This window comes from Anser anser, assembly GCF_964211835.1.
Source record: "Anser anser genome assembly, chromosome: Z".
Classification (NCBI taxonomy): Eukaryota; Metazoa; Chordata; class Aves; order Anseriformes; family Anatidae; genus Anser; species Anser anser.
The window spans coordinates 10,817,413-10,832,522 of NC_139723.1; the positions used below are offsets into that span (position 1 = coordinate 10,817,413).

The window sequence follows — 15,110 nt, forward strand, 5'->3', positions numbered from 1 at the left end:
AGAGCGGTGGCAATATGCATGCAACAGGCAAATCAGACTCCCTGCCGTAAATCCTCTCAGGCAAACCAAGCAATTTGCTGTCAGAAAATGAAGCAGCAAGCATCTTACAGAGGAGAAAAACACAGTTGTAAAGAGGAACTGGCATTACCTTTGACTTAAGTCAGTCCTTCACACTGGAGCTGCAGGTTGTCAGTGATTATTCCTGACAGCAAAGTGCACAGAGCAAAACTACTGCTTAGCCCACAGTGAATGCATGCAAAGTTCCCTCCCACAAAGCACAGCTGTGTTTTCTTCTTTTGCTCTTTTTATTTTTTATTTTTACTGGGAGAGAGTACAATCATCACTGTATAAATAGAAATGGTTGCACTTGCTCCTTTCACTGAAATCTCTGGGACATTCAACTGTATCAAAAATCTCTGCCTAGTTTGTGACTGTCCGAATAACAGGCACCCATTCGGGTGCTGGATGAAAGGTGCAGATACTCACACTCATACTCAGATCGGTAATGCAATGCAGGGACAGAACTTATGGAGTCTCTGAGCTCACTTTCTGTCTCATTTACTAGCTTTCTGTTAATGACCATTGACAAGTCAGTTTGCAGAGGGAAGACAGGGTGAAAACAGGTGCCAGCTAAAGCAGAAATTTTAAATTAGCCTGCATGGAGGGGAATGTCTCTGAGAAAATGATGGGTATGAGAAATATAGTGAAACTACTCTTATAAAAACATTGTGCTGAGGATCTGTAAGGAAGACAGAAAAAGACCCCTTTGACACATTCTCTGGTTGAAGATTAGCCCAATACTAAGTAATTACATATGAAATAATTAAATGATGTATTAAGAACACAACAAAATAATACAATCAACACATTAAATAATGTATGAATGCATAATATATTCAGAATGAAAAGAAAAAAGTTTTCCCAAGAAGTCTGACCTACTGTCTCCCTGAGGCTCTACAAAGAGATCATAACGACACATATTGAAAAGAGCCCTGCACTGTCCCTGACCAACATTTTCCCTAGACGAAGCGGTAGATGGGCAGTTCAACAGCAGAGTGTAACCCAAGCAGCACTGCTTATTACCTTAGATCCAGTACTGGATCTGGTCATTTAGTGTGACTGCTGTACTTCTGGACCCAAGCTGGGATCTCCACACAGCTTGTATTGTACAAGATAGACCTACCAGCTCCACACAGCACTTAGCTGAAGGTCTCTACACCCAAAAACTTTGATGTTCACTCCAGCCTTTCAGTTCCTATGTTTAACACGGCCTAGGGATTTACAGAACCAGTGTCATTCACCTCCTAAAGAAGATTCCAATCCAGCTTTTCATAAATAACTAGAGAAAACTTCTTGGGCTTCTGAAGTGAAAGGAAATGTCGATCCAGTAGAGAAAAACCTGAAAAGTTTGCAACCCACTTTGCCAGAGGAAGGCTTTAAATAGAAGATCCAGCTAAAGAGCAACATTCTCAATACTGCTTGCCCACCTAATGCCGTATCACTGAAACAAGGGACAAGCCTCCCACTAACTCCAGTGTTACTGCATCCAGGCATGGATACATCACTCGATTTTGCTTTAAAAGCACAGCCTGTGAAAGTTACTGTAAATATCACTATGAAGAAATGTAGTATTTATTTTTGTCTATCATTGCAGCACAAAGCAAATCAAACAAGATTTAGCATTAAACTGAGTTTCAATACAGAAAGTAATAGCGTTACTACAGAGGATTTTCATAAGCTCATGACATAATTCATTTAAAAAAAAATTACTCATTTTCATGAAGTGTCCTGTACAAAAACTGTAGACTCTTACGCAGATCTCTTTCACATTTCTTATCACGTTCTGTGTTAAACTATTTCATGCATTAATACTCATACAGACCAAAAATTGAAACTGACTACGGTCCAACATTTATCTCTCATGCACAGTTTTCATCAAGTTTTGAAAAGGTTGCAAAGCAAAGTTAAGAAAGAAATACTAAAGATAAAGAAAGAAGTATAAGAAAACAAAACATGTAAAGACAGAGTCTGGTAGGAATTTATTAATGTAATTACATAGGTAGGAAAATTAGCTATTGGTGAAATTTGTAACTTTCTACACAGAAAATGGAAAAGGGCCAATGTTTTGCTAATCAGTGACTACAATAACCATTTTGGAAGTGCATGTACTCAGCTAATTGTATATTTTCACCTGCTTGGAACAGCTACATTGTAGCTGACTGGTTGGGTCGAGTTAAAAAAAACAGTTAAGGGGATGTGGCTGCCAAAAGATGAACAGATTCTAAATACCAAGGAAATAGCACTCATGCTTTTCTTCATATTGAACATTTTTCTGCTCATCTAAGCCTTTTAAAACCCTTTAATAGTCCTCTTAATATAGTAGCAAATAGACCCAAATATGCTGCATGTCCAACCCAGGTTTTATTCACACCTTATCTGTTTTTTTTTTATTATTATTTTTCTATTTTCAGTAATACATCACCTTTGCATTCATGACCCTCTGGAGCCCAGACAATTCACAGCTAATCACTGAACTGGGCAAGCTATTGTAACAGGCTTAACAAGCTCTACCTCTCAATCTTGCATTAAGATTACCTCAGAATAATTACACCTGGAGATAAGCAATGAAGATCATATTAGGCTAAGGCAAAGCAAAGATCCAGCTAAGTGTAAATCAATTACAGCTGAAAATAGAGGAAAGGGGACAGAGCTATTACAAGACTGTTGCTGTTATTTATGGAGCGGCAGTGGAGAATTCAAACAATTTCTTATACTTACAATAGCTGTTGGAGTTGAAGCCAGCACACAGTAGAGCACAAGGGGTGAAATGAAGCTCTCATCCTCCGTTCCAGGGTACGGTTTCATCAAATTGCCATCCTGACAGAAGAAACCTTGGATATGCACTTGAAAAGTATCGGTGCACTCGAAGTAGTAGGCAAGCAGAACAGTCCCAGCCATGATGACAAGCTGAAAATACAGCATGGTGACACAGAGGCATTAGTTGCTTTTTTTAACAGACGCAGCTATGCCTTCAAGCTACTCTAGTCCCGCAGACCATCCTCCCTTCATCATCACCCCGACAGTCCTTGCAACGCTGGTGTGTGTGTGTGTGTGTGTGTGTGTGTGTGCATGTGCGTCTCTGCGTGCCCGCTTTGCAACATCTGTTACATAAACCTTTTGGCAAACGACACTAATGAATGTTTCAGATAGGAACGGGTCCTTAACGCAGCTTGTAGAGGGATGGGAGCTTTGACAGCTACTTCGTCAAAGGGCATGTGAGTGCCAACAGCAGCAACGATCAATGGAAACTAGCAGGACGAGGGGCAGCACTGTGAGAGCTGACAGTGACAAGCTAAAACCTGTGCACAGCGGTAGGCAGCTGGAAAGGATTGTTGCACGGGATAAATGAAGCTAAAGCCAAAATGCTTCCTCGCTGCAGCTGCAAGCCCGCAACGGGGAATGTGCATGCTCTGCTCATCTAGAAGAGCCCTCGGTGGGTCAGATGAAGCAGTCACCAGATCTGACAGATCCAGAGGGAAATCTGACTCCTGCCGCTCACCTTTCCTTTCAACTGCAACTTACCAGGAAAGCTTTAGAAGTCTACTCAGAAATCCTGTCCCCCCAGACAACTGGTTTGGGCTACTTTGCGTTGTCTGGCTACCCCACTCCATCACAACCACTTTTGGAAAAGGCTCTGGCTCGAGTCTGGATCATCATCTTTACACATATAAACCACAAGGAGCCTTTCTTTTTCTCTTTTTGTTAATTTACTGCTGACTAACAGGGCTGCTCGGAAAATCTCAGCTATCAACATTTCTGTGCATATTCAGAGTTATTCTGTATAAGCTGTGTCAGTGTCTGTGTCAGCTTCCCAACACATCTCAAAACAACCTCACCAGGGCTGTCACTAAACCTAACCTCTGAAAATTAAGTGGATATGATAGTTCATTGTTCTTGTTCCCTCACTGCCAGACTGCGAAAGAAATCTCATGTCAAAATCTTCAACGCTTACAAAAACAGCAATATTGATCTGGATATTATGACAATTCCAGGGTTGGATACAGAGTGGTCTTTATAGAGAGAAGCACCACTTACCACTAGTACCAGAGTTGACACATATACAGCTTATTTTAACATGCCTTAGGGGAAAAAAAAACAAAACAATAAAAACAAAAGTGAAGGAACAAACACCAAAGTGGCTTGTTTGCACCATTTTGTCTCCAAGATACCTGCATCAAATCTGTGTTGCTCTGAGATTATTATAAGAACAGACCTTTAACAAATAATTTTGTCAACTTGTTCTCAAAGATAGACTTACAAGCTATCCATGCACTCCTCAGACCTAACCTTGCATGTAACACTGATGCACAGGTCATGGTATCTTTGGGCATGTGTTGGACCAAAATTAAGACAAAACCCAACCAACCAACCAACCAGCCAACTGAACAGACGTTCAGTTGAACATGAGTGAAAGTAGATCCCAGAATACCAGAATGGTTGAGGTTGGAAGGCATTTCTGGAGGTCACCCGGTCCCACATCCTGCTCAAGCAGGACCACCTACAGCAGGCTGTCCAGGACCATGTCCAGACAGATTTTGAAGATCTCCAGAGAGGAAGACTCTACCACCATTCTGAGCAGCTTTTATGATAGATTAAAGCAGACCAAACTGAATCCAAAATTGAAGATTTCTAAACCCTTCCCATTCAAAGCTAATAATATCATTTTGTAACCAGACTCTGAGGTCCACAGATTAATCCCTCACCTGTAAAATACAACCTGGATTGTTTAGTGTTTTTAGCCCAATCAATTACCTGTATGGATTCAAACATCAGCTTCTGTTGATTACAGAATTACGGTACCAACTGAAATTTACATAGACAAAGTACACAGCATTTTTTAGAAGCTCAAACAAGTAGTAATCCACATAATTATTTCCCCCAAACATGCATATTCTTTCTTTCTCCCACCCTGATTTAGAGAATGAATTTAATATATAAAATGTTAATCAAACATTTGTTTTCTCCTGATTTTTGCTTCCTTCTGATGATTCAGTAACTTTAAGACCCTAAACTCTGAAATCTACCACCCTGTAGTGAATTGCAGCTATGCTGACCCTGTACAGTCAGTACATGGTGGCTTCTCCCCTGCTTCTTCCCTCTCACGCTTCTCCTGTGTCCTGCTGTGGGTCTACTGGAGATGGCTGTAACTGGATGGAGAATCAAAAGATTTAGTCTGTGTATTTTTTCCTGTGCAATATCTACCTCTAAAGGTGTGTAAGCAAGTGTATTTTCTTACTTCATCAGGATTATACAATAATAGATTTAGAATGACCTGCTTTGAGTATTTCACATCTAAAATGTGTACCTGAAGAAGTCCTTCATTTGTTCAGCTTTCACTATTTATCCTGTTATTTTCAAGACACAATAACTCCCTCAGTGGATTATTTTTTTTACAAATGTAAAGCAAGGTGCTATTAATTACGAATTTCCCAGAGACCTTTACAGCATCCTGGTTGAGTCAGTGAGATTTCCTATAAACAAACACATTTGTGTAATTAAGGGCCTAGAAGACATAAATTTACCTCCCCGTGCAGCTATAGATTTCCTTACCAACCTTGGGCAACTCAGTTTTATAAATTAACACCAGAGGAAGGCAATGACACTATCACTACTATACCTGACATAGACGTAAATGCAGATTACAGAATGCCTGGACATAGAGGTACTGAAGCTCAGTTCCAGCAGTGTCAGTAATAAGCTGACCCATCCCTCCTATTCCAAACACACCTCCAGACATGCTTTAGGTTGCCAGCCCCAGCTAGCGTGAAAGGAGACAGTACTATAAGAGACAGGCCAACAGGGGCTGCTTTTCCCCTTGTCAATGGGAAAGGGAGAAAACAGACACTGAAGTTATACCCTTCTTTGGGTGCCACAGGAAACAATCCTTTTCAATATTTATTTATTTATTTTTATTTTTTGTTTATCCCCAAAGCACTCTCTAGCCAGCAGTTGTACAACTGACTCTGACCTTCCCAGGGCCAAGTATTGCCTCAGAGCTGCATGAAAACACTGCTTGCATATAAAACACAGCTCTAGTCTGACTTATGTCAATACTGACCTACAACACAGACACCTCAGTAATAAATCAAATCCTGGTCACACTTCAGTTTGTGTGTGTGTTTTGGCCTTTTGAGAAAAAAACAAAACCAAAACACATATAATCTGAAAAAAAAAAAAGAAAAGAAAAGAAAAAGATTGTAATCCTGAGAACAGCAGATCCTGTAGGTATTCCCAACATTTTAGAGAAATAGCAACAGCAGAGCAGCAGAAATTAGACCTTCAGTTCAACAGACCCTTCCACAGACCCACTATGACAAGGGATGATGTGAGGTACAGAAAGGACACATCAGTTATTACAATGAATGTGGGTAATCTTTTGCTGGACATAGAGTCAGTGAAGTCCCGACCATGTGTGTGGCATGTTCCTGTGCTTCATGTTGAGTATTCACTGCTGTCAGAAGCTTCTCAGCAAAAAGCACACTTTCCCTTTCCCTTTCCCTTTCCCTTTCCCTTTCCCTTTCCCTTTCCCTTTCCCTTTCCCTTTCCCTTTCCCTTTCCCTTTCCCTTTCCCTTTCCCTTTCCCTTTCCCTTTCCCTTTCCCTTTCCTCTTTTCCTTTTTATTTCCCTTTTCTGTTCTGCTTGGTGAAAATTTCATGGTTATTTCTAGTGGCAGGAGTGACTTTTATTTATTATTATTATTATTATTTAATTCTGTTTTACTAGTCACTGATGCCTAAATCAGCTTCAGTCACCCACTCTTTTTCAATTTTTAAAGCTAGGACCTAAAATGACAAATGCAGAAATCCCTGATATTTGTAGTCACAGTCAGGTTGTAGCAGATAACTTTCCCTTTTCTCATTATTTTAAGTTTTAGAGTCTTTGAATGAAGTGTTGAAGAAGAGCAGGTAGGCTGACAAGATAAAGGTACAGAATGTCTAGTTACATAATTCAGAAAACACAGTGCAGTTTAGCACTGACATTTTGCAGACATTACTTATCAATCCTTATTGATACATTTCCTTGATTTTATTTGGGAAAAAAAAATAAAAATGCTCAGTAATTCAGCTTAGAAAAGCAGCGAATGAATAGAATTGTCTAAGGTGCTTAATGGCCTTCATTACCACGGTATTTAAGCACATCATAATCCTTAATGTTTATCATCACTACTCCATTGTAAGATAAGAAAATGCTCTTATCACCATTTTACAGAGAGGGGACAAAAGCAGGAGGAGATAAAATGACTGCCCTTAGGTCACAGTAGAAGCTGTGGCATAGTCAAGATTTATCTTTCTGCAGGACTAGATTTTTCTGGTTTAGTCAATAGTCTGCACATGAAAAAGCTCGATGATGTATGCTCAGATCCTGATTCTGCAGAAGCTCACCACGATGCAGTTAACAATACACACCACATGTCTGATCCAGCCCCATTAAAAAACTCCAGTTTGACTTTAGATTAGGCTTGACAACATGGATTCACACAACTGCTTTGTGTTTCTTCCTCAAAGCCAGCTTTTTAAATGGATTAATTCTGTAGTACCTCATTCAACACCTGTCCCTCACAACACCATTAAATTCTGTACCTCTAAAAGCCTGCAATGATTCTGTGCTTGCAGACCTTCCCATCACAGCACTTATTCCTCTTTAAATTGTGGGGGTTCTATGCAATCAAAAAATTACATTCTTAAATGTCCAAGAAATATGAAGGAAAGCTTGCAGTCTTCTTTGGGCAATCAGTAATTATTTGGTGCAGGTGCTAAACATGTATTAGTGTAAGAGTGTGTCCTAAGTATAGGGAAACAGCATCTTCAATGTAAGAAGTGTGATTCAGGCACATTAATCCCAGGGATATTGCGATACATCCAGAAATCGTCCCCTTCACCCTAATACTGTGATGGTACAATTCGGAGACCACTGAAAAAACAAACAAACAAACAAAAAACTATTGCAATACCTGACAGTGGGACTCAAGCCCCCAACTTGGTAAACTTTCGTCATTTACTGCAATCTCTTAATCACAACTGGAAACCTTCATAGGAGTAGCACCTTTTTTGTACTGCTGTCAACACCAGAGAGGCCACCACTTTGCAACCAAGAAAGCAAGAGGCTAACTCCATTTGGGAAACGGATGTAAAGCTATAAAAGACAGAGACTAACGGAAAGAGACAGTTGACAGCAGGAGGCAGAGCTTTTTCATCAGCCTACCCTGAAGAATCCCTAGAGCTCTTAATAAGAGATCAAGAAATTGAGTGAGAAAAGGAAGTGGCTGTAAAAATTTCTCATATACTCTATAGCCGTACAATCCTGTAAGACAAGCATACAGCCACTGGAAAATCTACTTCTGTTGTGCGTACTGAGATACTTTGTCACTTGTATAAATCATGTAAATGAACACAAAAAAAATAAAAACCCTGTTGTTCACATTTGGATATGAATAGGTAAATTCTTTCAGCTTATCAGTCTTCCCACATGTTACTGATAACATATCTTACAATGCCTTTAATGTGCATGACTGAAAATTGGAAAATTGTTCTTGCACATAAATGACACATAAAAGACCACATTTTTATTCCTTCTGAAAGAAGCCTTTCAAACTTTGTATGAGATGTTCCTTAGTGGATAGTCAATCACATAACTATTGATACTCTTGCTCAGTTTATTTGTTTCTAGCAAGCTTCTGTGGTTTTCAGTTTATAAACCAAAACTTGCAATATTATGAATAGAGCACCACAAACATGCCTAAGTGCTTTCAACTGTGGACACATGCTGTGGCTCACCCACAGCAGGAAAAGGTTCCAGACTTTTTAAGCAGACTTCCATCTCCTCTTCCGAACGAGCTCTAGTGACCAATTGCTACACAAAGCCCGAAAAATCTTGTTGTGCTCTTTTAAGCCAGCTGGTAAAAGCACATAATTCCCAGAATAGACACACTGGGGCATCTGGCAGACACAGTGTATGTATGCCGTGAAAACACAGGTTAACTATGTATAGCACTCCCGTGTTACTGCTGGAAGGAATTGTTAGGAGTGTTATTGCTCTCTACTGGACAGCAACAGTAATGTTCAGCTGTGTGTCCTAGACCTGGGAGCTCTCGTCCTGCTGCTGCAGTAGAGGGGTGTTAGAAGCACAGACAACTGGAAACAATCACATGCATCATGAAGCTTCCGGACACACTTTCACACTTCTATAAAAACAGAGCAAGCCTCCATCTAAGAATTACTGAGACTGTATCCTGAAGTATCCTGATTACAGTGAAGCCTCAGAAACTCATGCTGGTGCTGGGGTCAAGAATTTTCTTTTAAGTGCTGCCTGTATTTATATGTGGCCAATTGATATCCACTTAATAAATCATCCTTCATCTGATACAGATTTCGTACCTCTGGTGTTTGTGCCTGAAAAAAACCCACAATATCTCATCAGTACAACATTGTTATCTTAAATAATCTAGCCTCCTTTAAATACTGTCAAAAGAATTGGGTTTGTCTTACTACATGACAATTTTACTTAAACAATTACTTTGACAAGTGTTTTCATGGTATGTCTCTGGACATTTTTGCAGGACTCCTGAAACTGACTGTAATCCTGACTGCAACTCAAATAAACTTATATAAACCCTGACTGTACCTGTAAATAAGCGGATCCAATTTTCCATGTTGTAGATGGTAAAGTGGTAAGAAAAGAGTTAAACAGCTCCCCTCAGAAAAGCCTGTCCTTACACATAACAAAGAAGATGGAGACAACAATTAATTAGAAGTCCATCTGATCCAGATGTGCTAGTAGCTAAAAGGCCTATTCTCCCACTGAGGTGTGAGGGTAATAGGTACATATCTCCCATTAGCATTAATGGGAGTTAGCAGCCTGAATTCTTCAGGGATCAACAAGAGCCTCTACAGCAGTTCGTTAAGCATCTGTTCTATACCCTTTTATCACAAATGACATGCTTTAAAAGTTTTCACCTTGGTACTTCTACAGCACACCCAGGTCTGCAGAAAGAGGAAGAGTGTATCAGGACAGTAAAAGCTCTCATCATCTCTGACCACAGTGAGTGGATGGCAAGGACCTGGCTGACTGTGCAATCTTTTAGGCTGCAAAGAGACTGACTGGATGCAGCAAATCATCTCTACTGTTCATAAAAATATCAAAAAGTAAAGTCACAGCTGCTAGAGGAATGTATCGCGAAAAAATACTTTACTTGGAGGCAGAAAGACGAATAACCTACATTGGAATTCCACCTAGTATTAAACATCTCCAAGTGAACGGTTTCATTATGCAGAATAGCCACATATTTTATGCTGTGTCGGAATAAATATTAAACCAGTGATCTTTCAGAGCTGCCATTCCTCTGAAGCGTTTTCAGTCCCTCACCTGACATAACTGACTTCGCAGTCAGTTTTCTTAAGGAACTGAGGCACACAAGTCACGATGTTCTGAGAGCAGCCAAATTCAGGGCATGGCTTTTTTACGGGTTTTATGTCCAGTCAGCACGGTGACACAAGCTGGGAAGCAGCTCAGAAAGAGTGCTAAAAGCACCCAAAGGCCTTTGAAGCTGGGGCTGTATAGAAAACAGACTGGTCTCTGCAGAGCTTCTTGTTCATTTCAAGAATTAATTGCATTATTATACAATTTTGGCAATCAAGTTTGGACTAGCTATAGCTTATAAGGCTGAAGAAGACATTCATATACAAAAAAAAAAAAGGGTTTTACATATTTCAAAGGCATTTGTTTCAGGAAAAGAAGTATTGTGAGATTAGCATGGCTTCTGAAAACACTGACACATGGTTAAAAACAATCCCAGCTTCCTTTTTATAGCACAGTCCTTGAAGAATTTCTGTCCCTTTACACTACAGAAACTTGAACTTACCTAAGAGTTCATCTGTATACAGAAGCCGGATTTCTCCAAACCTAGCTGTGTAGTTAAAATGGTACAGAACTCTAATGGCAATGCAGACATAACGATGCTGTAAATGGAATAATTTTTCGTTCGAAGAAAATCAATTGAGCCTCAACATGAGGCAGCTTGATTATCAGGTGTAACTCATTCCATTCTACACACTGCTCCAAGTCCCCATTTAAAGCAAGCTTTCAGTTTTTTAATTTCTAGACCCTTATATTTTGCCAGTGATTCCCTTGTAATAAATTTAAGCCTACTTCGTCAGGTGACCGCAACCTATAGATCACAGGCTGAAACTGTCAGCTTAAAGGGAGGAGGAAAGCCTACCAACATGTTGTGCTGTGTATTTTAATTGTATAATAGCTTTTATGAGGCCAAGCTCTGAACATGAATATAAAGTAAGCCCACAGAACCAAGTATTCTTCCATTTGCTGATGTAACAGGTAGGGTAGCAGTAAGTAGAGACACTGGGTCCAGTGTGTTGGAAGGCTGATGCAGAGCTTTCAGATTTCTGAACTCCAGTTGCACGGGCCCACTACATCTGTAATCCTCAGATACTCCTATTAATTAAAAGCACATTATTCTTCTGACATTTTTGTTTTCAAAGGTAATAATTCTCCATATTGACACAAAACTATAACCTGCATATCATTGTCAGTATTATTTTCAATTTCTACTACAGATGGATTTGCTTGTAATGGCTTTTGTTTCTGTTTGATACTTTTGGGACCACTAAGAAAACAGGAGGAAGATCACCTTAAGATTCATGGCACTACTGGGAATTCCTATAGGTATTGCAGCAGTAGATGGAAACATAGGGGCTGTTGCAGGAGCAGGGAGAAGAGCTTGGAAAACATCACCACTCTTCTGAAGGAATAACAACAACATGCTGTGAACAACCATGGTGCCTCCTTGGCTATCTGCCCTGTCAGACTGCTAACAAGGACATAAGAGCATGTTCTAACGTCTGGGATAATTCCTCTGATACCAGCTCTGAAGGTGTGTAACCTTGTGACGAGACAAGGACATGCATCAAATGAATGCATGACATGATACTGCCCTGTCAAAAAAAATCAGAATCAACACATTTTCCTAGATCCACTGTCTTGATCAACTAAGAAAGATAAGTAACATCAATAATAGCTTGCCCTCCTCTCTCTATCCTACATACCTTATTTTTTCAGCACAATTCTTGTTCATGGTGGAGAAAATTCAAGAGATTGACATATCCTGTTTCAAATCCTGGGTTGATGGCTATTGGCCGCAGAAGAAATACATGTGCAAGCATTTGTCATCTCATGCTGTGGTTGTCCAAGAAGCACCTAACTGCTTCTGACCCAACAGTTGGCAAATTATTCTGTCCTGTTGTTTTTTAATTCCTTTTCTCACTTGCAATTTGTAACCATTGGCTTTGTAACAAAAAGGCATGATAATTCAAACAATATAAAAATGCTTTCTCAAACAATAAAGGAGACTTCTTTATAGATCCACCATACTGTTTACTGAGGACACTGGTGATGGTGATGCTAACTTGCCTGTTAAGAGCCGTTGAAAAGAAGCATGGATGTTGTAGGCCCAACGTTCAGCTGCCCTATTTGTTTTTTATGTTGAGGTAAGCGTAATGTGGGTACTTCCCAGCCAGTCCTCCTTTCTTCTCAACTCTTTGTGTTAACGGCTGAGTGCAAGATGGTGTAGACATCTATGTAACTCCAGGTCTGCTCTTGCAGCTATTGTGTAGTAATTGAATCCACAGATGTATCGAATTTATGTGGCAAGGTTTTGGTAGTTAGATAGGAGCCAGATCCAGCTGACTCTAAAAGGACCTGCTGCTGGCCAGGGCAGAGCCAGTGAGCAATGCTGGTTGGGCCTCTGAGAGAGTGGATTTAAGGAATGACCAGAACTGCAGCCCGCGGAGGAGCCCCCGGTGGAGCAGGTGGATGTGGCCTGGAGGAGGCTGCGGCCCATGGAGAGCCCCCGCAGGAGCAGGCCCCGGGCCGGAGCTGCAGCCCGTGGAGAGGAGCCCACGCAGGAGCAGGGGGTCTGGGGGGAGCTGCCGCCCGTGGGGGACCCGTGCTGGAGCAGTTTGCTCCTGGGGGATGGATGGACCCCGCGGTACGGAGCCGTGTGGGAGCAGTTCTTGAAGAGCTGCTGCCTGTGGGCAGCCCCCTCAGGCTCAGTTTGGGAAGGACGGCATCCCGTGGGAGGGAGCCCACGTGGAGCAGGGGCAGAGAGTGATCATGAAGGAGCGGTGGAGACGAAGCTTCAGGGACTGACCGCAGCCCCCATTCCCTGTTCCCCTGTGCTGCTGGGGGGGAGGAGGTGTGAGAGGGTGGATGGGGGGAAGGTGATTTTAGTTTTCTTTTAGTTCTTACTGATCTAGTTTGTTATTAACTGTCAAGAATATACATTAATCTTCCCTACACTGAATCTATTTTGCCTGTGATGGTAATTGGTGTTTGATTTCCCTTTCCTTATCTCAACCCACAAGGGTTTTTTTCATTGTATTTTTTCCCCTTGTTCTTCTGAGGAGGGGAGATGAGAGAGTGGCCTGGTGGTGCAGAGCTGCCTACAGGTGTTAAGCCACCACAACAGGCTGACACATGATATGCATCAGATCCAGTACCAGATCCAGAGAAGTTTGGGTTTGGATAACAATCCAAAGGCTGAGACACCATAGTGCAATGGTAAGGCAGGGACACCATAGTGCAATGCTCCACAGTCTTCTCTCATTGATAAAAATCAGTGCTTTAATGCTACAAAATTTACTGGCCTTTTCCCACACATTCTTATTTATTAATATCCCCATACTGTTCCACACTAGCAAAAGCGTACCACATGTGTGACAGTGCTGCATGAAATGCTCACGTGGCTGTGTGCTGCAGCGGGCTTTTCCCCATCATGATCTCCCTGAATTCCTGTTGGAAGAGAAAAATGCACAAACCTCTGCATTCATATGGCACTGTGTGTGCAAGCTATTGGTAATGACCGGGAGCAGAACTTGCATGGGCAGGTACCAGTTTTCCTGTGGACTACCTGAGGGACAGGGCCAGGACAGGGGTACCAGGACTGCCTCAGCCCCATCCCAGCTCAGCTTTCGGCTGGAGGCTCGTGGGGACAGTACTTCATCTTGTAGCATCCCGACTGTTTTCACTGCATTCACCGCACTCCTGACGAGCTGGGGTGCCTTTGGAAAGCCTCTTTACACGATCCCTACCTGTGAAAGGCTGTGCTCACTCCTCTCTCATGCCTGAAAAGGACAGCAGAGGTTTCCTCACTCTCTTCAGAGGGAATGTCACAGAGGGGTGGATGTCCCTACAAGCTTTAGTTGATCAGCCGAAGTGATGGACACTTGCGCAAGATTTTATGCACCTCAGACAGGCAGGGAGACGAATGAGCCAACAGTTAAGGCTCAGCACCGCAGGCATTGCTGCAAACTGGAAGAAACACAGCGGTGTTCTTTTAATCACTAACGGTGGAGGAAAAGCACTTCCCCCTGTGGCTTAGAGAGGGAGGGAATGAATCCCCGGCTATTTTATGGAATCATGTAATGCCCGTGTTGCCAAATGCAACAGAGTCTGTAAAAATCAATACTAATGATATCTTTTCCTAGCTAGAAGATAGATAATAAATGCCATGAAAAGAGCTATCATTTAGCTCCCTGGAGTTTAACCCTGAATGGCAATACATCTTGCAATTTCTTGATTTTGGCAAGCTATATTTCATTATAATAATCTGCTTACTTCATGGAATTTTAAAGGTACCTTTTCTCCTTTAAGATTTATTTCCTGTGTAGCCATGCTACTTCACTGTGTCTTTTTTACTAAACAAACAGTAGAAAAGGTTTGTGTATGTAAATTATAAAGACATTTTTGTTACTGTTTTTCACAGCACAGGCTTCATTATAAAGCAGACTTAAAAGTAATCTGAGTTATTTAAGCTGAATGCAGTTTTGGTAGGATATATGCTAGATTTTTTTTTTTTAATTTAAGAAAAGTCTTGATATACAGTACAGTTAAATACTGAACATGATGTACCCCTGCTTCTCCTTAAATCCAAAGTAGATTTTCAAAGGCTTATCAGCAGGGGGCATTAATGTGACATTAAATTCCAAATGCCAAACTAACAAAAAACTCTTCATCTTGTGTAGTATTTTATGTTTTTA

At 41.1% G+C, this 15,110-nt stretch overlaps 1 protein-coding gene across 7 annotated transcripts in view; it reads right to left on the reverse strand.

The window, feature by feature from the left end:
• PLPPR1 (phospholipid phosphatase related 1) overlaps positions 1 to 15,110 on the reverse strand; it is a 135,977-nt gene that overhangs the window by 33,915 nt on the left and 86,952 nt on the right. For all 7 annotated transcript variants that reach the window (XM_083818580.1, XM_083818576.1, XM_083818582.1 and 4 more), the window contains one exon: positions 2,779 to 2,967. In XM_083818580.1, the coding sequence (XP_083674706.1) occupies positions 2,779 to 2,967 (189 nt within the window). The remainder of the gene's footprint in view (positions 1 to 2,778; positions 2,968 to 15,110) is intronic.